A 26348-nucleotide genomic window follows, 5' to 3' on the forward strand; every position below is an offset into this window, starting at 1 on the left:
GCCCCAACCTTTTTCTTTTCAGTACACCAGGCCCCTTCTATGAAGAAGTGAACAGAAAGAGCTGAGACCAGGCAGAACACGTTGAATAAATACTGAAATCCTGATACTTCAGGTGGCATGGAGGGCCATAGGATTGGAGTTATCTGTTCTCTGTTTTGGGATCGAATTTTCACGGAGTCTCATTTCTTTCCTTTTTCACTATCCCTTTGCCGCATAGGAGGGGAGAGGAGTGGGGAGGGAGTGAGAGACCTGAAGGGGAGGCAGAGATAAGTGTAGTGTTGACCGCTTTCCTTTAAAAATCCAGGCCGGCCCAGACTTCCCAGAGGCTCTTGAGGCGACTTCAGACTCCACCCCCTTTGTCTTCCGGTTCTGGTCTCCGGCTGTAGCGTTTAAATCTCGCGCGCTTCACATGGATTGGCTACATCTGGGAGTGGTTGGCTGTCCGCGTGCCGCCACTCCTCCTCGCCTTTTTACCCGGGCAAAGGGTTTTCAAATTTGACCAATCGGCGGGCGCGCTCCCTCAGCCGAGGCACGTCACTGAAGGGTTAATCGCAACCAACCGGAGGCGGGTATTAGAGAAAAGAGCCAATCAGGAGGGCGCGGAGGTGTGCCCTGGGGGCTTATAAGGGCGGTTTGTGGGCGCGCGCGGCGGCAGTTGGACTGCGGCGGGCGGCTCCTCGTTGGCTTTCTCGAGGCGGACCTCTTCACCGTTTTTCCTACCTCGCGCACCATGTCGGGCCGCGGCAAGACCGGCGGCAAGGCCCGCGCCAAGGCCAAGTCGCGCTCGTCGCGGGCCGGCCTCCAGTTCCCGGTGGGCCGCGTACACCGGCTGTTGCGGAAGGGTCACTACGCCGAGCGGGTCGGCGCCGGCGCGCCGGTGTACCTGGCGGCGGTGCTCGAGTACCTCACCGCGGAGATTTTGGAGCTGGCGGGCAACGCGGCCCGCGACAACAAGAAGACGCGGATCATCCCCCGCCACCTGCAGCTGGCCATCCGCAACGACGAAGAGCTCAACAAGCTGCTGGGCGGCGTGACGATCGCTCAGGGAGGCGTTCTGCCCAACATCCAGGCCGTGCTGCTGCCCAAGAAGACCAGCGCCACCGTGGGGCCGAAGGCACCCGCGGGCGGCAAGAAGGCCACCCAGGCCTCCCAGGAGTACTGAGGGGCGCCCGCGTCGCCCCAGGCCGCCCGGCCCCCCAATGCCACCACAAAGGCCCTTTTAAGGGCCACTACAGCCCTCACGGAAAGAGCTGGGCCACGCCGGGCTCCGGGACGAGCGGCCGCGGCGCTCGGCCTCCCCTCCTCATCCCCGCCGCCGCCGCCCGCCCCTCCCCCTCGCGGGCCCCGGCTCCCGTTCTCCGGAGAGGGGCGGCCGCCCGGCCCCGGCTCTGCTCGGCTGGCACCCCGGCGCTCGTGACTCGGCCGGCCTGTCCTCGGAGCCGCCGATGGGCCGCGGGGAGCCGCGGCGCCTTCTGGAAGACTTGGCTGGCCGTTCTGACGCAGGGCTGAGCTGAGGCGCGCGGCGGGCCGGCGGCCGCCAGCAGACTCCTGCAGCCTGGTCTCCGGGACTTTAGCTTGGTGCTTGGCCGGGACCTGTCAGACAGGACTGCGGATTTCCAGGCTCCGGGGGGGAGAAATGGATCGCTTCGTGTGTCCTGGTGCCCCTTTTGCTGCCCCATCCGGGCTTTCGCATCAGCCTCCTCCATTCTCATCCGCGGGCCTGTGCGGTGCGGCCAGGACGGAGCACTGTAACGGGGACATCTCTCCTCCGGAGACGACTGCCTCCCAGGAGGAGCTGGGGGGAGGGGCGAGGCCTCCGGTCCGGGTCCCCGGCCGGCTGTGTGGACAGCGGGAGTTGTGCGCGCGCCTGCGGCCGACCGGCAGCGAGGCCTTCGGGCCTGCCCACTCCGCCCCGCTTCCCTTCCAGCAGCTCCGCTCGGCAAGCCAAGCTCCTAGATACCAGCACAAGTCCGTTAGTCCCGTCTGGACTGAGCCTCCGGCTTTTGAACTGGAATTTTGCAGCTAACCCATCCAAGACTAGTACCTTAGGTATTGGGGAGTTTGAGATGGACTAATTTTGTTTATTAAAGGGTTGTTTTTTAAGAAGGAGTCTCGGTTTTCATTTTGTGAAAGTTGTAAGATTGATGACTTTGTAGACTATTCTCGTGAGGTAGTGGGGGTGGGGGGCTATGGATATAAGGCTCTATGGTTTACTCGAGAGGAGCAAGCCATGGTTTTAAGATTGTGGCTCTTTGTTCGCGCTCCCTGGAAGACAGTTTATTCTGTTCGAAATGAGAACTGTTGAGACAGAAATTGTGTTACGGAACTTTGGACATAGGTCTCAGTCTCCAAAGTAAGGAGTAAAGAGTTTTGTGTTTGTCCTTATCTTTCCTGCAACCCCACCAAAACCAAAAACAAACACCTTCAGAGCTGGTTTATTATTAGTAGAGGTGGTAACATTCAAAGGCTGTGGCTTGGACTTTGTCTAAAAAGATGAGCCTCTACCTACTGAGGAGGCAAGGAAGTCACCAAGGCCCCAAGGTGAGGCAAGTCCCTGGAAGTCTCTGACCCTGCAGTCGAGCCCCCTAACTGGGGTAATCACTCCCCACTTAGCAGTGAGAATGGGGCACTGAGGGCTGGGTTGTAGGCACTGGAGAGCAGCAGCAACCTAGGCACCTGTGCCCCACAGACCAGTTAGTGGGCGTCATTAAGCTGCCGTGCAACGTCCAAGATGTTCTTGGCTCCTTTGCTGAGCAACAAGTTGGCCAAGCTGATGCCCAGGTTCTCAGCAGCCAGTTGGGCTTCTCGTGGGATGTTCCGCGCAGTGATGCCCACCAGCTGTGGATTATCCTCAGGGCCATCTTCATGCTGGATGAGGGAAGGAGGGTGGATTTGGTGAGCAAAAAAAGGGAAAGTAACATGCAGACTTCTTTCTTACCCTCTCCCTCAGCCTGCAGCCTTGGCACCTGGGCAGGGACGTGGATGGTGGCCTGCATGGTCTCCTGCATGCTATCTGAGCCATCCAGACTCCAGACTCCTCCAGTCAGGTACAGCTGGGAAAGAAAGTGGTTGCCTCAGCATATTCTGAAAGAGAACTGCTTAGAAACCTGGGCTCTTCTCACTGGCAACTCGGGATGCACAGAGAGAAATGCCACAGTCCTTCCTTGCCCTCCATCCATCTTCCCCTGCTTACTTGCCCATCCTTCATAGCTGTATGCACTGCTACTGGCACGCTGCAGCCTCCTTCCTGCAACGAGACGTTCTCCCTGTGAGCTGCAAGGACCCTTAACACTACCCTGTGACCAGAGCCCTCAGAGACAGACCTCTGAGGATAAAACTGAAAAGAAGGCTAGGGGCCCAGATTTGGGCACTCTTTATAGACAACATTCAACAATGAGTTACCACTAAATAACAGCGTTAATTTAAGAAATCTCCCCAATACCCTTCCCAAGTCCCCCCCCACCACAGGTGGAGCACAGGCCCTACCAGGTGCCTTAGGAAGGCCCGTTCAGCGAGGCAGCAAAGCAGAGTCTCAGGATCATGCAACACACCCACCAGATCCAAGATGTCCTGGTCCTTGGCTCGGACTTCCACGCCCAGGGCCCCCTGATGGAAAAACAGCCTAGAACATCAGGCCCGATCTTTCCCCAACCAATGGTGCCAAGGGTGAGAACCAGCCCATCTCCAGCTGTTCCCCAAGGGCTTTTGGCACAGCAGTCTCCCAAAGCCTGCCCCTCCCTGGGAGTGTTTATGCTGGGGGGAGCAGACGCAGAAGGCTGTGTGCCCAGCTTCTGAGCTGAAAACAAAGGGAAGGGGCACATCAAGACATGGCTCCCTGTTCAAGCATACCTGACCCACAGCATACATGCATTCCTCAGGGTGCAGGATCTGTGGAGGCAGAAGAGGCAGTCAGAAGGGTGGAGATGGGGGTGCCTGAAAGCACACAGCAGTGAGATGGGGCTTCCCTATCATATACAAAGCCTGCATAGGCAAAAGTGAGACTCTGGCCTGTGATCCCCAATCTTCCCAGCCTGGAACTCATTTCCAGATTTTAGTGTTAGAGGGGAGGTGTTCAAGAAGAGAATACAGGCAAGAGGGGGACGAAGATTAACTGGAGAGGCGACAGGGGCAGCCCCTACCTGCCCCATCCGGTTCTGCCAGCCCATCCGCTGCAGGCCAGCTGCAGCCAGGATGATGGCACTGAACTCTTGCAGCTCATCCAGCTTCCGAAGCCGTGTGTTGAGGTTTCCCCGCTATGGAGAGATGCTAAGGACCATGAGCATTGTTCCCTCTGCCTGAAACATTCCCTTTCTATCTGGCTAACTTTTCATCTTTCAATTCTCAGCTTAATGGTAACACCTGACACTTACCTCATACTTACTACATGCCAGATACTGTTCTAAAGTGTTTTACGTGTGTCAACTCATTTAATTTTCACAGCAACCCCATGAGGTAGGTATTATTATTATTTTCCCCATTATTATTATTATCTCCATGTCAGGTAAAGAAAATGATACAGAGAGGTTAAAGAACCTGCCCAAGGTTATAAGACCTCTAAGAAGCCTTTCTGACCCCCAAGTCTGTTTAGACGTTCCAGTTAGAAGCTTCCAGGAAGTCCCTACTTTGAGCACTGGAGCACTTAGCACATACAGTTTTAATTTGACAAAACATATTATATACTCATTGTAAAAATCAAAACAATATAGAATATAAAATAAAAATGGAAGCACCTCCATCCCCTACCTGGAAGTAATCACTGTTCAATATCACTCTATATTATCAATGCCTGTTTGTCTCCAAACCAAAATGGAAACTCGGGCCGGCCCCATGGCTGAGTGGTTAAGTTCGCAGGCTCCACTTCAGCAGCCCAGGGTTTTGCCAGTTTGGATCCTGGGGTGGACATGGCACCCACTCATTGAGCCATGCCGAGGCAGTGTCCCAATAGCACAACCAGAGGCACTCACAACTAGAATATACAACCACGTACTGGGGGGCTTTGGGAAGAAGAAGAAGAAGGGAAAAAAAAAAAAAAAGTTGGCAACAGTTGTTAGCTCAGGTGCCAATCTTTAAGAAAAAAAAAAATGTAAACTCTATATAAGCAGAGACAATGTTGATCTTGCTCACTATTATCCCCAATGCCAGGCACTTGCCTGGGGCTGGGAAAACATGAAAGGATTAAGAATCGATGGATGGATGCATGGATGATGGGAGGACAGACAGCCCACTGCCCCCATGGTCCAATTCCTATAGAAGCCCCTTCTACTCTCAGGACTCCCAGGGTCCTCTGGAGCTCATCTTCCTCCTTGGCTGCTGCCCGCTCCCTCCTCTAAAAGGATACAATACTCTTGAACTCCAGATGCGGGAACTTCCTTTGTAGCTGGGCCGCTCTCCGCAGGGAGCTAGTTCCCACTACGCTGCTCAGAGAGGATTTAAATGAGATTTAATCCTAAGCAGGTACTGTTCCTTTCCTCCTCCTGCCAACCCTCCATCTTCTGTGCACATCCCACCAAGACACCTCTCCAGGCCCCACTCACCTCTTCTCTGGCAAGGTTTCTAGGGTCTTCCCAACAAATTTTGGGTGAAAGACAACGGCATCATAGGGATTCTCCCGCCTGGGTGTGGAGAGAAGGTCACAGAATGAGGTCACTTCCAGGCTCTCTCAATAGCCAACTACTTGGCATTTCCTGAGTTTTCTGTCATGCTTGACACTCCTCAGGGGAGGGGAGACAGGCCTAGAGGTGGAGGGCCAAATCCCGAAGGGAAGAGCCGAAGTCAGCACGATGCCTGCCCAGGCCCCCTGACTGGCAGGACTCTTACTTGCAGATGGCACCAATGGTGAAGCCTGGAGGAAGCACAGTGGGAAGGTCCTTCAGGGAATGAACAACCAGGTCCACTCTAGAAAGACAGGAGCGGGAGGTAAGGAGAAGGGGTCCAAGCAGCAGATGCCCCCTTCTCCATCTATTCCTGCCTCTACTTCAGTAGCAGAGCCTAGAGCAGTTCAGGAAGCAGGACTTTCCAAGACCTCGGGACCCTGCTCCCCTCCTCCATTCCCTCCTAACCCCCTTCCCAACCCAATCCTGCACTCCAGGCAGCTAGATGGTTCAGAAGCAGTACACTCTCCTTTTCTGAGGCCTGAAAAACCCACAGATGAGCCCCCTCTAGCCTATCCAAGGGTTTAAGCCCAACAGTCTAGCTGACATCCAGGTCTGACGTGCACTGGGGTCCTAGCAAGAGACTGGGCAGGAGCCACACTCTCCCGTCTTTCACTTACTCATTCTTTTCCAGTGCATGTTCCAGCTCCTTGGTAAACAGGCTCTTCTCTCCAATCTGCCAAGTAAGACAGAGCCTCAGAGTGAATCTCTTGCAGGAAGGAAAGAGGACAGGGGATGGGATTGGGGGGAGAAATGTTGTTACCTTAGAGAGTGCAGTATCAAGAATCTTGTCCCCTGTGGTGGACATAGCAACTGAGGAGAGAGTCAATCAATCAGGTACCTATTGAGCAGCATTTACTGAGCTCCTGCTGAGCCCAGCACGGTGCTAAGATTCATGGTGGATACAGAGGCACATAAGCCCCAGTCTCCATCCTCTGGGAATGTATGATCTAGCAGGAAGACCAGACACACATAAAAAACCCAAAGTGGAAGACACTAAATGCCAGGCTAGCCCAGGTAGTCAGAGCTGGGGGTGTTCAGAGGAGGAAAGGGCCCTCCAAGCCAGGGACAGCCAAGAAGAATTCTCAGAGGCAAAAGGACCAGGCTTTGGTCCTAGGTAAAGCCAGAAACACTGCATTCTCCTCTCCAGGGGGTAAGGGCTCCGCCTCGGCTTCCAGTCCTGTCCAGAAAACTCACTGATTTCAAACTGCAGGCCTGGGTATAAGGCTTTCAGCATTGCCACCACGCTGTCCGTCTGTATGCGAGCCAGCTGGGGACAGAAATTCAGATTAGTCCTGTCCTTCCCTGGCCACTGCCCCAAGCTTAGATCCTCACAGAGTCAGGGAGATCCTGAAAGGACTGCAATTCAGAAGGGGGTTGAATGCCCACCTGGGAAGGAAAGGGGTCTGGCCCAAGAGTCCTCTGCACCTCAACAACTTCCCCAGCCAAGGGACGATCCCCCACAGAATGCAATCTGCCATTCTTCATTGAATTAAACACCCAGCCACCCCATTTCCTCCATCCCCAAGCTGCTGGGAACTAACCCTCTGGGACTCCTCCCTTGTAATACCATGAGCACAGAACATTTCCGACAAACCTGCACTCACCTGGCTCTTGCGGGTACCAACGCGAATCACTTTCATCTTTGGGCTGTTTTCTTCCTGCAGAAAAAGTCCCCAGTTCACAGTTCCCTCTGTTCCTCAACACCTTGTCTAAGAACCAGAATCACTGGCTTGGAAGAAAGAGACTTCAGCCCCTGCCTGTGGCCAGCTGAGCTTCGGTGTGGAGAAAACTCCAAGATCGGTCCCTTTACCCTCCTCAGTACCTTCTGCCCTCCCCACAGATCCAGAGAAGCAGAGAACAGAGGGAAGCAATAGGATCCGCTGTAGCTGCTGCTATTGCTGCAAACCAGGACACTGAGCCCTAAAGTGCATCCTGGCCAAGGCAGTGGGAGTGCTGCACATAGCCAGGTGGGAGAAGAGATAAGGCCATCAGCTTGGCCACAGGGAGGGTGGGGCCTGCAGCAGGCAGGGGCAGGGCAGCTGGGGCCGTACAAGGGGAACTTGCGCTGAGTCAGTGAGGACAACTTCAGCATCCACAAAAGAGCAGGCATTCGAGAAAGCTTCAGTGCCACCCAGATGCCAAGAGCTACCCCACAGCTGCCACACTATGGATCCCCTAATCTGGTTAGAATCCATTATGACCCATAAAAGACTGGGGTCAATGGAGCTGATGTAGAGTCCTGCTCAACCTCTTGGCTGGGTAGCCTTGAGCACATCATCCCATCAGCACCTATTTGTTTATCTATAAAATGAAGAGGTTTGGACTCAAGTGTCTTCTGCCTTTGATGTTCCATAAAACCAAGAGGTTGAGCTGCCTAATGTCCATTCACCTGGAGTGCTGCCTCTGGTTTCACCAACAAGGAAACATTGGGACATCAGAGACCAAGCCAAGAACTCAAGGGACATGCCTTTTCCTCCTACCAGGGTACCTTGGACAAAGGTGTTCAGTGCTAAGCAGGTAGAACTGGGTTCTTCACTCTCAGGTCCTATTTCTTTCTAGATCAGACAATAGCCAATGTAGATACCACCAACTTTCCCCATTCTGGAATCTTCATCCTATGGAGTTCTTCTCTAGCCAGGAATCCAGGGCCTCTGTTGCCGGATCAGATGACAGCTGGCTCCTCGTGCATTCTAGTCTATTCCATTGAGATCACTTCTCCAAGAAATAAACCCTGGGGGATCCTGAGAAAATCAGGCCAGGCTTGAAATGCTAAACATGGCCACTAAAATTCTGGGCCACGGGGAGCCCATGGAAAGAAAGCTAAGGTCCCAGAAACTGCTAGGTTCAAGCAATCCCTTAATTTCATTGATTCTGCACAGGATGTTCAAGTCAAATTGTTCCATTAAAAAATTTATTGAGGGGCTGGCCCCATGGCCCAGTGGTTAAGTTCACGCGCTCCGCTGCAGGCAGCCCAGTGTTTCATCAGTTCGAATCCTGGGCACGGACATGGCACCGCTCATCGAGCCACGCTGAGGTGGCATGCCACGTGCCACAACTAGAAGGACCCACAACGAAGAATATACAACTATGTACCGGGGGGCTTTGGGGAGAAAAAGGAAAAAAAATAAAATCTTAAAAAAAAAAATTTATTGAGCACATACATGCCAAAGCTATTGCTTTTAATCTTCATAACAATCTATCAGGTAGACAGGGCAGGGATCTCTGGAACCAGGTTACAGAAGAAAAGCCTGGCTCTGAGGAGTGAGTGACTTGCCCAAGGGTCACAGCTAATAATGAGCAGAGAGCTGGAGCTAGGGTTCAGATCTTCCTACATCTAGTCCAGTGCTCAGGAATGTGTGCAACGGCAAAGAATTCCTCCCTCATCAGCAGGCTGGACAGCAGGAGATAAGCAGCGGCCCCATCTCTTTCTTATCTCTTTCTGGCCTCTGGCTCTGTAGTTTGCCTCTACACAAGCCCAGAGCCCGGGGACAAACTAGCATTAGGAAGGTCCAAGGGTGGCTCCCACCCAAGGTGGTAAGTAACCCAACGGTGTGTCTCAGCTGGGGGCTTTGAGAGCAGCCTGGGGCTGAGTGACCGCTAAAATGGCAGAGGGGAGAAGGAGCACTTCCGAGATGTCTGTGTGCAGTTTGGAGACTTGGGAGTGTTCTCCTCTCTGGATCCGAAGCGGAACATACTCCCAAGGCGGCCGAATCCCGCCTTGGCCCCGACTCGTGTGAAATAGGACCCGGGAATAGTACCCCGTCTTGTGTAGATGAACTTTCCTGGGCTGGGTCACTAAATCTAGAGCCAGGCGGAATCCCACCCAGACCCCCGCAGGGCTGGGGGTCCCGTTCGAGACAACCGCTCCACTCTTAACCCCAGCCTCGCCGCTCACTGACTTCCCCCATACTTCCTCGGGGCACCCCGCTACCGGCCCTTTAAAAGCTATTTGGACCCCAAAAAAAGACGGGTAGCCGTCCCCACCAATAGACGACGGAGGGTGGCACCCCGGGCCAATCGCTGCACCGCTAAGCCGGAAGACCGGAGTTACGAGGGTCACCGGCTCAGGACTCACCGCCGTTGCGGCCGCGTTGCCGTTCCCAGACATGGCTGTGCTCTCGGGTAGAAGGCCGGGGCCGCCGTCCTGCTCCCTCGGGATCTGGGGCAGCCGGAGGCCCCGGTCGGCTGGCACCGGGAGCACGCGGGGCCTGAGCTCCTCCTGCAGTCTGACTCCCGGCTCTGCAAAGGGCCCTGCGTCACTTCCGGCGCCCGCCCTCCAGGGGAGGCACCTCCCTCGAGCGGGAATGAGGATTGCGACAGAGACCTTACCTTTTTCTTACCGCCTTACTCTGCCAGGTTGACGCGGGGTGCGGGGGTTCCCGTGTGCCCGAGTCCTCCTGGTTTAAGACACAGGCGTACCAGCTATTCATTTCTGCTTTCACTGACACTTCCTTCTGAGCCAGCACTACTGATGGTCCGTGGCCCAGATTTACCCACAAAGTAGACCCTTTGCAGGCCCGGCCTACTACCACCCAAAGGGATAGTCAATTACGCGGGAGTTAGCCATGCCCAGGAGTAACAGGATATTAACCCTAAAATGCTGCGTTGGAAGTAAAGGTTCCTTAAGCAACTTAGCATGCCTTCCAGGCTGGATCCAACACCCACAAATATCTAGATGAGTGCTCCAGAAAGCTACTCGCCTGGAATTCTACAGCTTTCTCTCCTTGGCTGTGGCACAAGCAGTTAATACAGCTTATGAGGTGCTTTGTTTGCTCTGTTCACTCGTAGCTCTGCTACAATCCTGAAGAAGGCAACATTTCTATTTGCAAAATGAGGAAACTGGTTCAGAGATCGAAGGTCATACCTAAGACAACTGTGAAGTAGGAGTGCCAACATATTACTTTAGTGGAAAACAGGCTTGTTAGGAAAAGTGCTTTACCCACTAACCCTACTAATAACGATGTAGTGAGCACCCACGTGCTAAGCCCTCTGCAGAGAACTGGCCACCCATTCACACCTTAGGCCTTCCTCATAGCCATACAACAGAGGTGTCACAATTCCTAACCCACGGAAGACGAAGAACCTGAGTTTCAGAGAAGGTAACAGTTGCCCTAAGGCAAACTAAGATTCAAACTTGGGGCAGCTGATCCAAAATCTGTATTCTTAGCCACTACAAATGTAGTGTCCTCTGCCTCTTCTACCTACCTAAGCCACAACGTCCAAGTTACTTCCTTCAATTTAACAACCCTGTAAGAGCAATTTTCTAACAGGCAGTGCAGCCCAAATTACACACAGACACCTAGCAATGCAAACTTTGGCTGACTTCAGAGAGCGAAAAAAAACGTTTCAATAAAGGCCCTTTCATCCTGCTTATCATCTGGTACTGAATACAGCAACACAACCACCTACCCATTACTAACGGCAAACTGAAGCTAAAGGCTCCCCACCACAAGCTGCCTCCTGCTTGAATACTTTGTTCAAACAAGAGCCATAGAGACCAGCCAGACTAAAGAGCAGGAGGTGCTGTGGGGACCTCAGTCCAGGCTGCTCTTGGAGCTCAGGCATTAAGATTTTTTGGGTTTTTTTTTGGTGAGGAAGATTGAGCCTGAGCTCACATCTGTTGCCAATCTTCCTTTTTTTTCCTCCCCAAAGCCCCAGTACATAGCTGTACATCCTAGTTGTAGGTCATTCTAATTCTTCTATGTGGGATGCCACCACAGCATGGCTTGATGAGCGGTGCATAGATCCACACCCAAGATGCAAACCGCAGGCCACGGAAGTGGAGCCCACAAACTTAACCACTGTGCCACCAGGCTGGCCTCAGGCATTAAGTCTTTTGCAGAGGTTCTTCAGTAAACTGAATACTATTAGATGCCACAGGCCCCACCCATTACTGCAATGAAGTCCCTTCAACATAATCTTTAAGGAACTCTGTAGAAAGGGAAGTGGAGCTCTAGGAGAGCAGAGAGAAAGAAGTACATTTTGCACAGTTAAGAATCACCAAGAAGACGCCAGAATAAATCCTTCAACTCCCAAATCATTATATCTTTTTATTTATAGACTCTGGGAGCAAGGACCCAAGCACAGCCTGGTGCTCTTGGATAGAGAATAAAGCAGCTATTGTCCATATTCAGAGGTTGCTGAGGTGCCCTCCCCCGCTGGTCTGGAATGATCTACGCTGCTCAAAAAGTCAACAGGAAGAATGACGGGCTGGCCAATGAAGGAGGCAGGAAAAGAAAGTCCTCTTTAGTCCTGAGGACTACGGCATCAGATCAGAGTGGAGTCCTGGGCCTGTCTGCCTGACTCCTGTGCAACAGCCCTGCCTCTGTCCCCGTGTCCCTACTGCTGTGCCCCACTATCACACCCCTCCCCACAGGCTACTTAAGTGCCCCTCCTGGAGTGCATGAGCAAGTCCCGCTGGAGGCCCGCCTCCAGGCCTGTAGTCAGCCTGGCCGTGGGAGGGTCGGTCAGCAGAGTCAATTTGTTGAAAACGCCTCGGCCAAAATAGTCAGCAATCACAGAGAAGCTGTCGTTGGAGCACTTGAGCTGCAAGGAAGGAGAGAAGTAAGAATCAGAACTGAAGTGCTCATTTCTTAAATGAGGAGAAAAGAAAACAAGCCCTGCAGTGCCCGGGGCTCTCTGTGAGGGGACGTCATCTACCCCTCATCCCCACCTGGTGCTGGAACTGATCATGGAGATCTCGCTTCTGTTCCTGGGCCCGGATCATATCCATGACCTTCCGGTTTTCAGGGAGGCAAGTGGGGCAGTCGGCATCACTTTCCGAGTAACTCTCAAAGCAGTGTTGGTGGAAGGAGTGGCCACAGAGAAAGTGGACTGAGGGCAACTCCAAGGCACTGTTACAGATGCTGCACTTGGTCTTCTGGAAAATCTTCGGACTACAGGCAAGGGAGATCAGAAAGGAGCAGCCAACAGTGAGGCAGGGCCCAGAGCCAGTGGGGAGAGAGTGCAGCCCAGTCGATGAGAGAGCGGCCCCTGTTAAGGGACTACAGGGACCTGCTCTTCTTACCACCTACGGGGTCAAACGAGGACGACGACGGCGCTGGGCCCGCAGAGAGTCTCAGCATGCTCCCCGCAAGGCCAGCTAACCCGGGGGAGATTCTTCTCTCTCTTTCAATTTTCACGATTGCCGCTAAATTGTGTTTCAGGTCTTTACTCAGATGTGACCCTTTCAGGAAGGCCTGTCCTGGCTACCTTATAAATTATAACACACACTCTTTACCCTATGCCTCTTCTCAATTTTCTCCTTAGAATTTATCACCATCTAACATATTATAATATTTTGCTTATCTAACGGGTTTACCATCTGTCTCCTCCTCTACAACGTAAGCTCCATGAAGGCAGGGCTTTCTGTCCATGCTGTTGAGAACCGTGTTTGGGACATAACAGGCTCAGGAAATATTTGTGGAATGGAAGAATTGTTGTTTTCTAATAAATATTTTACAGTGTTAAGGGCAGATAAGACCTCAGAGTAGGCATTAACGTCTACTATAAGTATTTCTAAATTATCCACTTTCTCTATTTTCTAAAGCAGTTTTTACTTCTGAATGTCTTCCAACCACAACCTAGATGCGTGTTTAGAAAAGGTAAAAGATAGGCATATACAGAAAGAAAAGTAGCTGCTACAGGAGAATATCCTCCAAAGCCCAATAAACAATGATCTATGTACTAAACCATCCTATGGAATTCCTCCATGAAAACAGATCTTCAAGAATCAGCTGTCAATCACACTTCTCATACTCTTCTATGAAACTTTAATGACACCCTGTGAAGAACGAGGTTATCCCTGGACCCCGCCACATATCCAGATGCCAAGTACCTGGCCTTGAGCTCCTGGATCTCCTGGCGGATGCGGGTGGTCTCCTCTCGGTACCGCCGCACCCGGAGCTCATCCTGTGCAATCTGCTGGCTCTGTTTCTGCAGTTTCTGGACCAGGTAGTCCCGGATGACAGACAGGGTGGCTGTGGAGTTGTGGGCCAGGGTCTGCACCACTAAGATAGGGGCCCAGGAGGAAATAAGACAATAAACCAAGCAGCACCCTCTGGATAGAGTTGCAGCGCCCCTGCCAGAGCCCCTGATGGTAAGCAGCCTGCACCTACCCACCCTGTCCTCCTAAGTACCTAAAAGGGGTGGCATGAGGTTCTTGTTCTCAATATGCTTGAGCACAGCTGCCATGTACTCCTTGCAGTCCTCCTCCTTGCGGGCAAAGTAGCTGAGCGCCTGTTCCCACAGGGAGGGCTCTTGCTCCCCGTGGCGCTCGCACACGGCGATCACCTGCCGGTACTGCTCGTGCTGCATGTGGTAGTGCATAATCTGCTGAAACCTGGGGCCAGGGCAAGGCACACCTCAGAGGCTATCCCTGGAAAATTACTTGGATCCTTCCCCCTTCCCTGAAATTCCCCAAACGCTTACAGCTTTCCCTGCTCATAGAGGTAAAGGACCCCATCCTGGAAGTCGTGCATCTGGCAGAGGACCAGGGCCTTGTCAAAGACGTTGCAGAAGCGGCCACTCTTCAGCAGGGAGATGGCCTCTGCATGAAGCTTTTCCTTGACCTAGGGAAGGAGGAGGGGAGAAGTGCTGGACATAAGGGAAAAATCACAAGGTCTCTTGGGACAAGGCAAGTCAACTCTCTCCTCCCTTCAGTTCAATTTCCTCTTCACTTAGGACGATGCAGCCCCCAGGGGTGAGGTGTTATTGGTCTAAGAATGCAGCAAAAGGCAACCTGAAAAGATGGAAGAACTGTCTTTTCTCCAGCTCCTCCTGCAGCTTTTGCCAAGCCTCACCTGTGGATCCTTCTCATGGGCCCAGTTCTGCAGTCGGAGCTCCAGGAGCGTGTCATAGATGCCCTGCGGTGAGTCAGGCTGCACTTCACTCATGTGCTCCAGGAAAGCTTTCAACTCTCGCGGGTTGTTGGCAAAGATGGGGATGAACTCCTCTGAGTTGGCCTGGGATGGCAAGGGAGGAGAGAGGAGGCTGAGTGAGTGGGTTTGGTACCCAAGAGGCCCCTAGGGTGATCCCTGCTGTCCAAAAGCCATTCTCCCTGAGGCCTCACCCTGCAGCCTGGAGCCTCCTTATCGCCTCGGCCTTCAAGGCTGGGCCGATAGTCAGTACAAAGTCCCTTTAGTAACTGAGTCGTCTGCTCTGGTATATGGTGCATGAGGATCTTGCCATAGCGTTTCATGTTGCTCTCTGCCTGCTCAAAAGGCAGCTTGCCGATATACCGAAGGGCTTCCTGATAATTCTGTGGAGAGATAAAGGGCAGAGTAAGCGCACAGTCCTGCCTCACCCACCAGGAAGCACTTCCATCATTCCAGGATGTCCTAGAAAAAGAACAGAGCTCTACCCAAGTCAAGTCTCACCTACCTTGATGTCCTCGAGCTGGATCTTCAAGTACCACTCATGATGTGCATGGTTCTCAGCCAAGTAGAGGGCGTGGGAGTAGTAGCCGGCCTGCCGGAGGACCTTGATGGCTGTCTCCACATCAAAGTGGACTTCACTCTCGCTCTTTGTCTGCCAGGGAGACATTAGCCAAAGTCATTCACAGGGAGGTTGTGTCTGGGGAAGGGAGAGGAGACATGCACTGATTCTAAGACAAGAGTCTTAAGATAATAAAGTCCATGCCTTTAAAACAGTATGTTACCCTGCCCCTCAGAAAGTTTCTAAGAGCCAAAGTCTTCCTCTGCCCCTACTATCAGAGGGACTCCTGTGGGCACAGAGGGCTCCCCCAGTGCTACACCCTGCGCCTTAGATACACGGGAAGTTCCGGCATCATAAAACAAGAGGGGAGACGGGAGAGAACTAGCAGGGAAGGCTATTCCTCCTGCCAGTTTATAGACCAGAGTGTCCCGGTCCCCAAATAAGGTCAGCTCTTTCCTCTCCCTGCATCCTACTGAAGGACAAGCCCTGGTGGAGCCACCTCATGCTCAGTGGGGCCCTCAAGGAATCCCGCACCGCCACCACCCTGCACCTTGATGAACTCCTCCAGCTTCGAGCTGTCCTTGAGCTTGGTATAGCAGTTGAGCAGCAGCGTGGTGTGGTCGGCATTGGCCAGGGACTGGCGGTGCAGGGTCTGCAGGTAGGCGGTCAGGTTGTGGATGCGCTGGGCATCCAGAAACTTGCGGATCACATAGGACGGCTCCAACTTTCCAATGGTTCTAGGGAGACACACGCATCAAATAGCATCTGGATGTTTGAGCGTACTTCTCAAACTTTCATGTGCCTACGAATCACTTGCAGATCTTCTTAAAATGCAAGTTCTGTTTCAGCAGGTCTGGGGTGAGGCCTGAGATGCTGCATTTCTAACAGAGCTCCAGGTGATATCGATGCTACTAGACTGTGGACCACTGACTGGCAAAGTTCCAGAGCACTGGTTCTTACACTTGGCTGAAAAAGGAATTCCAGAGAGGTTGGGAAAGAGGCTAGACAAGTTCCTAAAACCCCTTATTAGGGCTGAAAATTCCAAGAATTAGCACCAAGGGAAGAAAGCGTGAAAGCAAGAGATGAATACTTTTTTTCCCTTTAAAGAATCAGGGCAAATGAATATTAACAGAGGCCAAGCTAAAGTTTCAAATCACAGATACTCATCAGCTCAAGTGCATACTGGTCATGTAATATCTGACCCTAAACATCTCCAATAAGGTATACTGTCTTCTCACTCAAGGCATCACAGTTTCTGCAGAAAAAAGGACTGATCCTGGTGGAGTCCACGCCCCTCCCCCAAGCACAGGTTTTAGCCATTCTGGCTGCCTGTCCCTGCCTTCAGAGCTATAGCCTAAAGTGCCTCCAGACTGACCGGATATACTGCTGGACAGCTCCATCATGGTTGCCCTTGCTGTAGAGATGGTCCCCATACTGCATGAAGATCTGGGCCAATCCATCACTGTCCAGGTGCTGGCTCTTGGCCAGGTTAATTGCCATCTCAAAAAGGTTCTTCTTAAACAGCATCTGGAAGGGGAGAGAGATTAGAAAATCGGTAGCAACAGTCCTGAGAAGACACCTTCCCAGAATTTACCCGCAACACAAAAGCCAGACAATCCTGAAGTTCTAATCTTCCTAGATCCTAGACAGGGCAAGACCTCTCAGATACCCGCAAGACCAATAACGGCTCACCTCACAAGGTTCTCTGTAGACACAGTGGACCCTGAGAGTGGGCTCAGGCTCCCAGCCATTACTTCCCTCTAAGGCCTCATCCCAGGCCATTTAACTTGTCATTCTGCTCTAAGGGAGCTGAGTAAGGCTGTGACCCAAGGGAAGGATCGGGCCAAGGTGACTTGGGGAGCCTGTTCCTATAGCTGCATCTGGGTGCCTGTGGCCAGCTCTGGGAACCTGGTGGCCTTGCCTCCAGTTTGGTCTGTGTGTCCTTCTCCTGCAGTGCGTGGACCCGCCCATCCCGCGTCAGCACGTACAGGGAGCCCCACTCAGCAAGCACATCCACTACATCCTCAAAGACAGCGCTATAGGCTATGAACTTGTTGCACAGGTCATAGACGTTGAGAATCTGCTTGTCGGAGCTCTGTGAGTCTCTGCTGGTAAACTCTGACCTGTGTTGGGAAGAAAAAGCACTGAATATTTGTACTACCTCTGTCTCAGCTCCCCTTTATTTTCTTTCCCAGGATGACTCTGCTGCTGCCCATTCCACCCAGAACAAATCACCTCTTTGGCCCCTCCAGCAGCTCATCCCTTAACATGCAGCATTGTGCTGGCAGTTGTAGGAAGAGAACATATAGACCTGACCTTACCCTTCAGGATCCTATAACTAACACAGGCAACAGATTAAAAAATTAAGTTCATTCAAACATCCATTCATTTAACACATAATTAGTGCCGGCTGTATGTAAGACACTGTGCTTAGGGCTGTGTAAGACACAGCTCTAGGGCACCAGGGCCGCTCAGCAAATGTCTGCAGCAAAAACACATTTTTCAGTAAAAATGTTATAACTGAGTCTAGGCCTAAGTGCAATCTACTTAAAACCAAAGTGGCAGATTGACAGGATCCAGGCACTAGGATTTTAAAATCAGGTTAATTCTAGGGAACAATTCCAGCCCTTTCCCTTTCCCTTCTCCCTGGAGTCCTTACTTGGGAGAAACCTTCCGGTCACGGGAGACAATGACAAGGTAGCCTCTAAACCAGTGAGCAATGAGTTTGTGGCCTTCAAAGGCAAAGCAGGGCCCACGTTCATCCGGCTGGTACAAGTAGACACACTCATCCCCGGCCACTATGAACTGCAGGTCCTGAGAAGGGTCGCTCAGGGCTGAGCAGCGCAGGCCACAACCATGGGTGTCCAACTCCACACGAGGGTAGTCCTTCCCAGAAACTATATAGGACTGTGAGAGATATGAAAGGGGTTAACAGGCTCCCTTTGAGGAGGTGGCATCTAAGCCTTCCCAAAGGGATTCCCATCTCCATACTGGCTCTCTCTTTTTAACTCTTTGCACCCTGTCTTCCCTGGGCTGCTTGCCTTCTCCACTAAGCATCACCCACCTATTAAATATACAAGCAGAGACCAAATTTTCTTACTCTGTATATACCATCGCTACCTACTACAGGAAGTCTACAAGTAAGAGAAACGCAATAATCTTTCACTGTTTTATCAAAAGACTATTCCTGAGAGTAGGCTGTTAAAAATTAGGAACACTAGGAACCAGAGAAGTAAAGCAACTTGTCCACTGTCACTTAACAGGTTAGGGAAAAACTTCAGGTCTTTTCCTACAGGCCCAGAGGTCTTTTCCTAACTCTAACTCTTCCCAGTCTCCTAAATGAAGAAACAGAATATGAAGCTGGGCAAATGATTCAAGCCTATATGATGAAAAATTTAAGAATCCTCTCTCTCCTATCAGGTCCTTACCCTAGCCCCCTGGACAATGGAGAAGCCTTTCCTGCCTGTCCCTGACAGCAGAGGCCCTGGTCATACCTGAACATTCTCAGTTGTCACAACAAACAAGTGAGTGGTCTTTCCCGCTTGGCGAAAGGCCAGTCCGGTAACAGGATAGTTGCCCTTGTGCAAAATCTGGGTCTTGCTATGCCGGTCCCGGGTGATGTCTCCTTTGTTCAATGTAACACTGCCATCTGTGAAACCTGTAGGAGAGCAGGAAACAGCACTTTGCTGAGGCTGAAAAGCTCAGGAAGGACAGAGGTGGAAAAAGACCATCTGAGGCACTTGTTAGAAGTGACGAGCTTTCTCCTCCTACCCAACTTCTCCAATGGTTGACATGAAGATTGGTACTCACTGATTCATTTTCAAAGAACAAACTATATGCTTTCCCATTCCAATCTTTAATATCTCCAAGGCCTCAGTTCAGTACAAAGTGGTTTCATGAAAACAGTGAAGATGAGCTGCAGAAGCAACTCTGAAGAAAATCTATAAAGAATCGTGGATTATTAGCTTTGCCTTCTTTCTGCTTACCAATGGCCATGAAGTTGAGATTTTCATGAACAGTCAAACAAGACACAACAGTCGGCTCCGTTCCTGGGATGGCAGGGAAGATGCGAGTGCAGAGTGGATTACCACCATCTCTCTTCTCCAGATTCCAGATCTTCACCTGGGGACAGACCTCAGATGTGTGAATGCTAGTCACCCTCCAACAAACAACCATTCCCAGGCTTATGGGAATGGGTTGCATCTCTAGGACTCACCAGCGGGTTGATGCCCTCTTCATCCTCACCAACAGATGCCAGAATATTGTGCTGCTTCAGCTGATACAGGTGTGTCACCCGTAGTTTGTAGGCCTGGAAGCCTGTAAGCTGTAGGGAGCGGGACAAGAACCAGATCTGGCCTTCCATATGTGCAGGCAGTCAAGGAGCCTCCTTTCCAAGGAGAGAGACTTATATTTAGACCAGAACCCAGATAACAACTAACATATACACGGCTCTTTAAAATTTTCAAGGATTTTTCCACATATTACCTCCTGGAACTCCCCTTCTTAAAAAGAGTGAAAAAGAAGGCCAGAGTTCAGTGGCAACAATATGAAGAACAAAGCAGCCAACTCTTGGTGTCATTTGCCTACAATATTGGGCAGGGGAGATGACACCTTACATATTCATCTTTTGAAGCCAACTTGCATCCGTTCTTTTGATTGATCTCTAAAATAACCTTGCCAAATTGGTATTTTACACGCCTTTCACAGATAAGGAAGTTGAAGCCGATCGAGGTTAAATGACTTCCCAGGATTGCTCAGTCGGCAACAAGCTAGAGAATGGACTTCCTTCTTTCTTCCCTCGGACCACAGAAGGAGCGCTGGGCGCCCATCTAAAGGAAAGTGGCACGTCACACGAACCCCTCTGACGGACAAATTCCATCCCAGCTGGATCTCCTCAGGGATCCGGGGAGGAAAGAGACAGCTCCAGAGGAAGGATATCTCCAAAGACTAGGCTCCCTCGGCCTGAGTCGCAAACAGTGATGCCAGGAGGCAGGCAAAGGAACTTGGAAGCAGCGGGTCCAGGGGCAGGCGCGGCCCCGGGAGCAGCCCCATCACTGCCCTGCGGCTCCTTCACCAGCTCCTTGTCGAAGAAAACGAAGCGCCGCCACTGCAAGTAGGCCGCCATCTTGGCCGAAGGCCCCCGCCCCCGGGGGAGTGGTCACGTGAGAGAAGCCGGGGTCACGTGCCCCGCAGCTTCCTGGAGCCTGGTGACAGCTTCTGCCGGGAGAGTGGACGGGACCACGTGAGGTAGCGTTCCCGGCCCGCGTCACTCGCTCGGCGAATTTCCCTGCTCTGTGACTGCACTGGCTAGAATGCTTCAGTTTCCTCCGTCATTAAACGCACGGTATTAAGAGATCGAGATGAGGAATGTCACGCTCACGTGCTTTGTGACTTGTAACCCGCTGTGACTAAGTGAATTTTGTTCTGATCTCACACGACTGTTTTCAGGCATAAATGAACAGTGTATATGAAACTGGTTTTTCAGCTGTAGGAGAGGAGAAATAAAATTAAAGTTTGTTATCTGCCATCAGATACAGATCGTGAACCACAGTCTTATACTCGTTTTTGTGTCCCTCTGTCAGAGTGTGTGGCATGTAATAGACACCAAAAACATGTTTCTTAAGGAAGCTGGGAAATACTGATGGGGCAGGAACTCCCAAGAACCTGGGCTTTCTCCCGTTTTCCATACTGGCAGGGAATGGGACATAGCAGAACAGCGAAAAGCCTGGGAGTGGCAGCTCTGAGAGCTGAGTGATTTAAGAAGTAACAAGTGTCTGAGATATTCCATGGCCACCCACCATTCCCAAGTCTGGCTAAACCAACTGTCCACGTGGAAAACTGTAGGTGTACTCTTTGTGTGCTGCAAGGAGGTATGTACAGAAGTGACATAGAGTCATTTTGAGATGGTATGGACATATGAAAATAAGTGGCTATGTGGTTAGTATTTGTAAAGCTTATTTTTACACCCCTCCCACACACATAGCTTTCTATTTTCAGGATGTTTTTCTCTTTACTCCCCCAGCCTGAGTTCCCAGAGAGCAGGAGCTGTGTCTTGTTTACCATGATCTAGGTCTAACAGAGCCTGGTAGATGCTCCATGTTTGGTTGAAGGAATGAGTGAGGATTCTTATCCCCTCCTCTTATCCCATCCTCTCCTCAATCTGGTTGACAGGAAAGGTAGTTCTGTTTGTCTAAAGAGATAAATGAGGGGAAGAAACTGCCTAGCCACCACCAGGCACCCAGATTTCCTGACTTTCAGCTCAGATTTATTTCATCTTTGTCACAGAGGTATTGGAACTGTTCAAGATCTCAACACATGGGCAGAACCACAAATGGGGAGTAGATTGGACCCACTTTCACCTGCTGAGCATACTCTGTACTACTCATTAGAATTTTTAGATAGCATGGTATGTCACTTGTTAAGACTATGAATAATGTACGTTGAAAGAAGCAATGTGAAAGCAAAGAGAGATGTGAACAGCAGAGCAAGTGGGATCTTTGTCGTTGACTTGAGTGCTCCCCTTACTGTCCAATGGCAGAGGCCCAGAGTCTTCCTCTGATGTCTGAACCTGGTAAGGCCTGTGCCCTTAGGGTCTTACTGATGAGAGTCCACAGGCAGGGAATGGCACACCAGAGCAACCTGTGGAACATCTTCCAACTTACCACCTTCCTTTCCCCCTTTTGACAAATATGTCTTGAGTACTCACTATTCCTGGAATTGTACTAAAAGCCCAGAATATGAATATGAACATGATAGGGTCCTTGCCATTTGGGGAGCTAAACCACCACCACAGGAGACAGACATAGAAAGAACTGACAGTAACCAGCCCTTAATTTCGTGTAGTGAATTATACCTAACAAAGTGCTTTCACTTTCCATGCACTCTTTACAGCAACCATCTGCAGAAGTATCATCTCTGATGAGAAATGGAGTCTCAATGAGGTTCAAGTGACTCTCTCTGGGCAAAAACATCAAAGTTCTTTGGAAATAAAACAGGAGTTCTTCAGTTCCCTAACCTTTAATTAGAGGATTTGCTAGGGTGTGAAGCTGGGCTACACTTGTCAGAACGTACACCAGGCTTTGTCTTTTAGTTATACCTGTCTGAATCTACGAACTTCAGTACAGTGAGGAAGATAAGCAGGTGAACCACACAGAAAATGATTATGTGTTCAGATTCACTTACAGGTCTGCCTACTGAGAACTTGTGTTCTGAAGGGACTAACGATAAAGGAGCAATTTGAGTCTTTAGCTTGAAATTAAAGAGATCACAACTCAGAATCAAGAGTTGCCTAGCAATGCCCTCTCTTTTCCCCTTCAGCAAACTGCTGCCCATGATGTACAACAGTCATACCCACCGAAGCCAAGCAGGAACGCTTCTTGTTCCAGCTGCAAATTTTATTTTCTATCAGTTTTCCACCCCCCTCATCTGGCTCTCTGGGTAGAAACCATTTTCTAGGCTTCTGAAAAGTCTGGTTTTTTTTCTCTTAGCCCCTAAAAAAGCTAGCAGCAGTTTCCACTTTAGGAGCAAGGTCAACCTAAAATAAACTCAGAACTGTTACAGTATAAGAGAGCCCAGGGCTCCAAAGCTACGCGAAACAGGAGAAAGAAGCAATTAGCTGATTATTGATTATGAAAATCCGGCCTACAACAGGGAAAGGCTATTCCCCATGAATGTGGCAAAGCTCTTAACCAAGCGTTTAACTTTGCAATAGCACCCATCTTTTAGTTTTATTTCTCTAGACTAATAACAAAACCAGTAAAAAGTTAACTAGCATATAACGTGCTAGTGCTCAGGATGTCCCAAGCACTGTGCTAAGCACTTTATCGGCTTCTTTCATTTTTACACCAATCCCGTGAGGCACGTGCCAGCATGCCTTTTAATGATGTGGAAACTGAGGCTTCTGGAAAGCTCAACAACTTGCCTAGAATCACACAGGTAGGAAGTGGTGGAGTTCACAGGCAAATCCAGGTCTGTCAAACTCCAAAGCCCTGTATTCTGGGTCCTCAATTTATTATTATTTTTAGAACAGTCAAGTCCATAAATTTGTTAAGTCTGAGTGATTTTCTATGTGATCATGAAGTCACAGAACTCAAGAACCCTAAAAGTCTTGCTTTCTCTTCTGGACACATAATAATCCCCATCTCAATGCAAGCTGGGAAATGTTCCCAAGCCTTTGTCTCTTCATCCCCACCTCCTCCAATCCTATTAAAATTCGCAATACCAAGACCTTAAAAATGTATTAATATTCTAGTGTTATTAGGGGTACAGGGGGGAAAGGGGTGATTAGGCATGTGTGTGGTGATGGATGTAATTAGTCTTTGGGTGGTGAACATGATGTAATCTACACAGAAATTGAAATATATAACGACATACACCTAAAATGTATATAATGTTATAAACCAATGTTATCACAATAAAAAATTTAAAAATAAAAAATAAATAAAAAAGGATGCAGGAGCTGTCATTCACTGCTGCTGCGGAGTGCGTATTGGTAAACCTCCCTGGAGGGCAATTTGGCAATATTTATCAAGTGCCTAAAAACAGAAGTTTAAGCCCACATTTCCACTTCTAGGAATTTATCTTAAATAGATTGTAAGGGATAGGTTTCATAGAGATTTATCAATAAAGATGTCTATTGCAATTTTATAATAGCAAAAAGAAAAGAAACAACCTAATTGTCAAATTGTAATTTTGGTAAATTACTTATTGTACTTCTCTACGCTACAATTCCATAAATATAGCCACCGGAAATTCTGTAGAGGAAAAATATGCCATAGGAAAATGTTCCTAATAAATTAAATGACAAATGGTCACAAAATATTATCTCCATTAAAGTTTAAAGTGTGCATTTAGATTGATGTACATCATAATGCTAAAAGTGATATAATCTAGAAAATGGAATGTGGGTGGTTTTTATTTTATTCTTTGTTTTTTCTGTGTTCTTCTTGTTTTCTTCAATAACCACATATTTTGTAATTCTAAAAACATTGTTATAGGGGCTGGCCCTGTGGTTGAGTGGTTGGGTTGGTGTGCTCCGCTTTGGCTTCCCAGGGTTTTGCTGGTTCGGATCCTGGGTGAGGACATGGCACCACTCATCAAGCCATGCTGAAGTGGCATCCCACATGCCACAACTAGAAGGACCCACAACTAAAAAAATATATACAACTATGTACCGGGGGCTTTGGGGAGAAAAAGGAAAAAATTAAATCTTTAAAAAAACAAAACGAAACAAAAGACTGTTACAGAAGCAGAAAAAAACTTATCCTGCTGTAACTTCTCCTGGTAAAAATGAGCTTTCTCTCTGCATAAGGTTACAGTAAAATCAAACCTGCAAGTTTTTTGTGTGACAGACAAAATTTTTAAAACTTTTATTGATGTATAACATGCATACAGAAAAGTATACATACTACAGCCCATTAAATTTTTACAACGCCATTTTAACCAGCATAGCAAACACAGCACTGCCCCACCTCAGAAGCCTGCCCTATGCCCCCTTCTAAATGCTACCTCCCAGCAAGGGTAAGCACTACCCCAACTTCTATCACTAGAGCTTAGTTTAAACTTTATATAAGTGAAGTCATAAAGTATGTACTCTTTGACTTCTGGCTGCTTTCAGTCACTATTGTTTGTGGGATTCATTTAAGTTGTTGAATGTAACAGTAGACCATTCATTTTCATTGCTGTATAGAATTCCATTGTGTGAATCTACCGTAATTTATCTATCCATCCAACTATTGATGGCATTTGGGTAGTATTCAATTTGGGGACATTGTGAATAAAACTGTTACTGTCTCTTGGTGAACATATGTATACATTTGTTAGACAGAAACCTAAGAATGGGGTTGCTGGGTGAGAACTAATTTTTTAAATTCTCCTGGACCAGGATGTTCGCCCTGATCAAGACTGCCCTCAGCCCATGACATAATTTGCGTGGTTTATAATGTATGCATATGTCCTTGCTAAAGTATTCATTTTAACCATCTGTCAGTTGGCACACGTCCTCCGAGACAGCAACTTTCTTCCCTTGGGTTTCTGCACAGTGTGGGGGAAGGGACGTTGTCCTCAAATGTTATTAACAAGTTATTCTGGACAAGAACGAATGGATTCAGCTGCCTTGGTCAATCTAAATCAGGTGTTTTACATTAAATTTTCCCATTGTCTTACAACTTGTTTGTGAAACGCTCTTCTCTCTGCTCAAAGAACAAAACAGGTGACTCTCCAGAGCACGTGCACCTGCTCCACCTCCCAGGGGGACAGATGCCTAGGTTGAGAACCGTAGCTGCAGCAAAACTGCTCCCATCAAGGGTGTTCTCGGGATGGGAGCTCACTTAGGAGCAGGAGAGACTGGCTTGTCTCCCAATTTGCAGTCATTCAATAGGTGTTTAATAAGTGCATGAAACCATGAACATTATTTGTTTCCCAACAGACTGTGACTTCCCCGAAGGCAAGGACAAGGTCATCCCCATCTCTGGAAGCCCAGCACCTAGCACAGTGCTTGCCTATGACAGAGACCCAACAAATGTTAAAATGCATACTCTGAAATGGATGGAAAAAATCGACCCTACCAGACAGCTGGCCAAAAGTAGAGTCAGCTATTGAGAAACGAAACCTTTCTCTGTGGAACTGAAATGAGAACTTCTATGTTCATCGTTATGTCTAAACAACTCCATGCTGTGGAACGTCCTACAAGAGTAAACAACAACGAGGTGAATCTTTGCACACTGATGCAGAAAACGCTCCATGATTTATTATTAGTTACCAAAATAAAAAGAGCAAGTTGCAAACAATCTAATTGTATAACATTTTATCATTTAAAAAAAGACAAAAGCCACATGTTTCAAGAGACACCTATGTATGTAAATACAGATGAAAAGGCCTAGAAGGTTACACACCACACTGCTGACAGCAGATACAGCAGACACCTAGAGCGGAGAGGGAGGTTGCAGACGGTACCAAAGACATTTAGCTTTATCTAGAATGTTTCAATTTTTTTCAAGATTATATTTGTGTATTATTTGTGTAATTAAACTATGTTAAAATTTTAAGAGAATTCCTCTTTATTTCTACCAGCTCTACTACCTGAAGACTGAACTGCTCTTTTTTTCAGGTGTCCATCATTATACTTCAGTTTCTGTGTAGACTACATCATATCATGTTCATCACCCAAAGACTAATTACCATCCATCACCATACCCAAGTGGCCTTTTACGCCTCGCGCCCTCACCTCTCCCTTCCCCTCCAGTAACCACCAATCTAATC

General features: G+C 49.4%; 3 protein-coding genes across 6 annotated transcripts; 1 reads left to right on the top strand and 2 right to left on the bottom strand.

Annotated features, from left to right (window-relative positions):
* The first annotated feature begins 307 nt into the window (after positions 1 to 307).
* Positions 308 to 2091, top strand: H2AX (H2A.X variant histone). The gene has a single exon (XM_014855669.3). It carries the CDS (start codon positions 731 to 733, stop codon positions 1160 to 1162), a length of 432 nt encoding a protein of 143 aa, XP_014711155.1. The 5' UTR covers positions 308 to 730; the 3' UTR covers positions 1163 to 2091.
* A 281-nt stretch (positions 2092 to 2372) lies between these two features.
* On the bottom strand, positions 2373 to 10888 carry HMBS (hydroxymethylbilane synthase). 2 transcript variants are annotated; one of them, XM_044752621.2, is made up of 16 exons: positions 10355 to 10888; positions 9984 to 10051; positions 9730 to 9893; positions 7259 to 7312; positions 6849 to 6921; positions 6415 to 6464; positions 6272 to 6327; positions 5818 to 5895; positions 5535 to 5612; positions 5339 to 5414; positions 4140 to 4253; positions 3850 to 3888; positions 3487 to 3606; positions 3194 to 3247; positions 2967 to 3053; positions 2373 to 2868 (listed from the first exon to the last, which is right to left on the bottom strand). In XM_044752621.2, the coding sequence occupies exons 3-16, from the start codon at positions 9760 to 9762 to the stop codon at positions 2695 to 2697; spliced, it is 1086 nt and encodes a 361-aa protein (XP_044608556.1). In that variant the 5' UTR covers positions 9763 to 9893; positions 9984 to 10051; positions 10355 to 10888; the 3' UTR covers positions 2373 to 2694. The 2 variants fall into 2 exon arrangements, with proteins under 2 accessions (XP_044608556.1, XP_014711153.1); XM_014855667.3 differs by lacking the exons at positions 9984 to 10051; positions 10355 to 10888 and having other exon boundaries at positions 9730 to 9899.
* Positions 10889 to 11691: 803 nt separating this feature from the next.
* On the bottom strand, positions 11692 to 20255 carry VPS11 (VPS11 core subunit of CORVET and HOPS complexes). Of its 3 annotated transcripts, none has more exons than XM_014855665.3 (16): positions 20028 to 20255; positions 19306 to 19454; positions 19076 to 19211; positions 18584 to 18747; positions 17749 to 17996; positions 17011 to 17212; positions 16465 to 16616; positions 15640 to 15826; positions 15036 to 15182; positions 14725 to 14913; positions 14456 to 14617; positions 14085 to 14224; positions 13793 to 13995; positions 13492 to 13663; positions 12328 to 12550; positions 11692 to 12200 (listed from the first exon to the last, which is right to left on the bottom strand). In XM_014855665.3, the coding sequence occupies exons 1-16, from the start codon at positions 20212 to 20214 to the stop codon at positions 12036 to 12038; spliced, it is 2826 nt and encodes a 941-aa protein (XP_014711151.2). In that variant the 5' UTR covers positions 20215 to 20255; the 3' UTR covers positions 11692 to 12035. The 3 variants fall into 3 exon arrangements, with proteins under 3 accessions (XP_014711151.2, XP_044608554.2, XP_070346212.1); XM_044752619.2 differs by having other exon boundaries at positions 19076 to 19223; positions 20028 to 20248; XM_070490111.1 differs by having other exon boundaries at positions 19306 to 19476; positions 19575 to 20237.
* Positions 20256 to 26348: the final 6093 nt, after the last annotated feature.

The sequence above is a fragment of the Equus asinus genome, chromosome 20 (genome assembly GCF_041296235.1).
Source record: "Equus asinus isolate D_3611 breed Donkey chromosome 20, EquAss-T2T_v2, whole genome shotgun sequence".
In the NCBI taxonomy this organism is placed as follows: domain Eukaryota; kingdom Metazoa; phylum Chordata; class Mammalia; order Perissodactyla; family Equidae; genus Equus; species Equus asinus.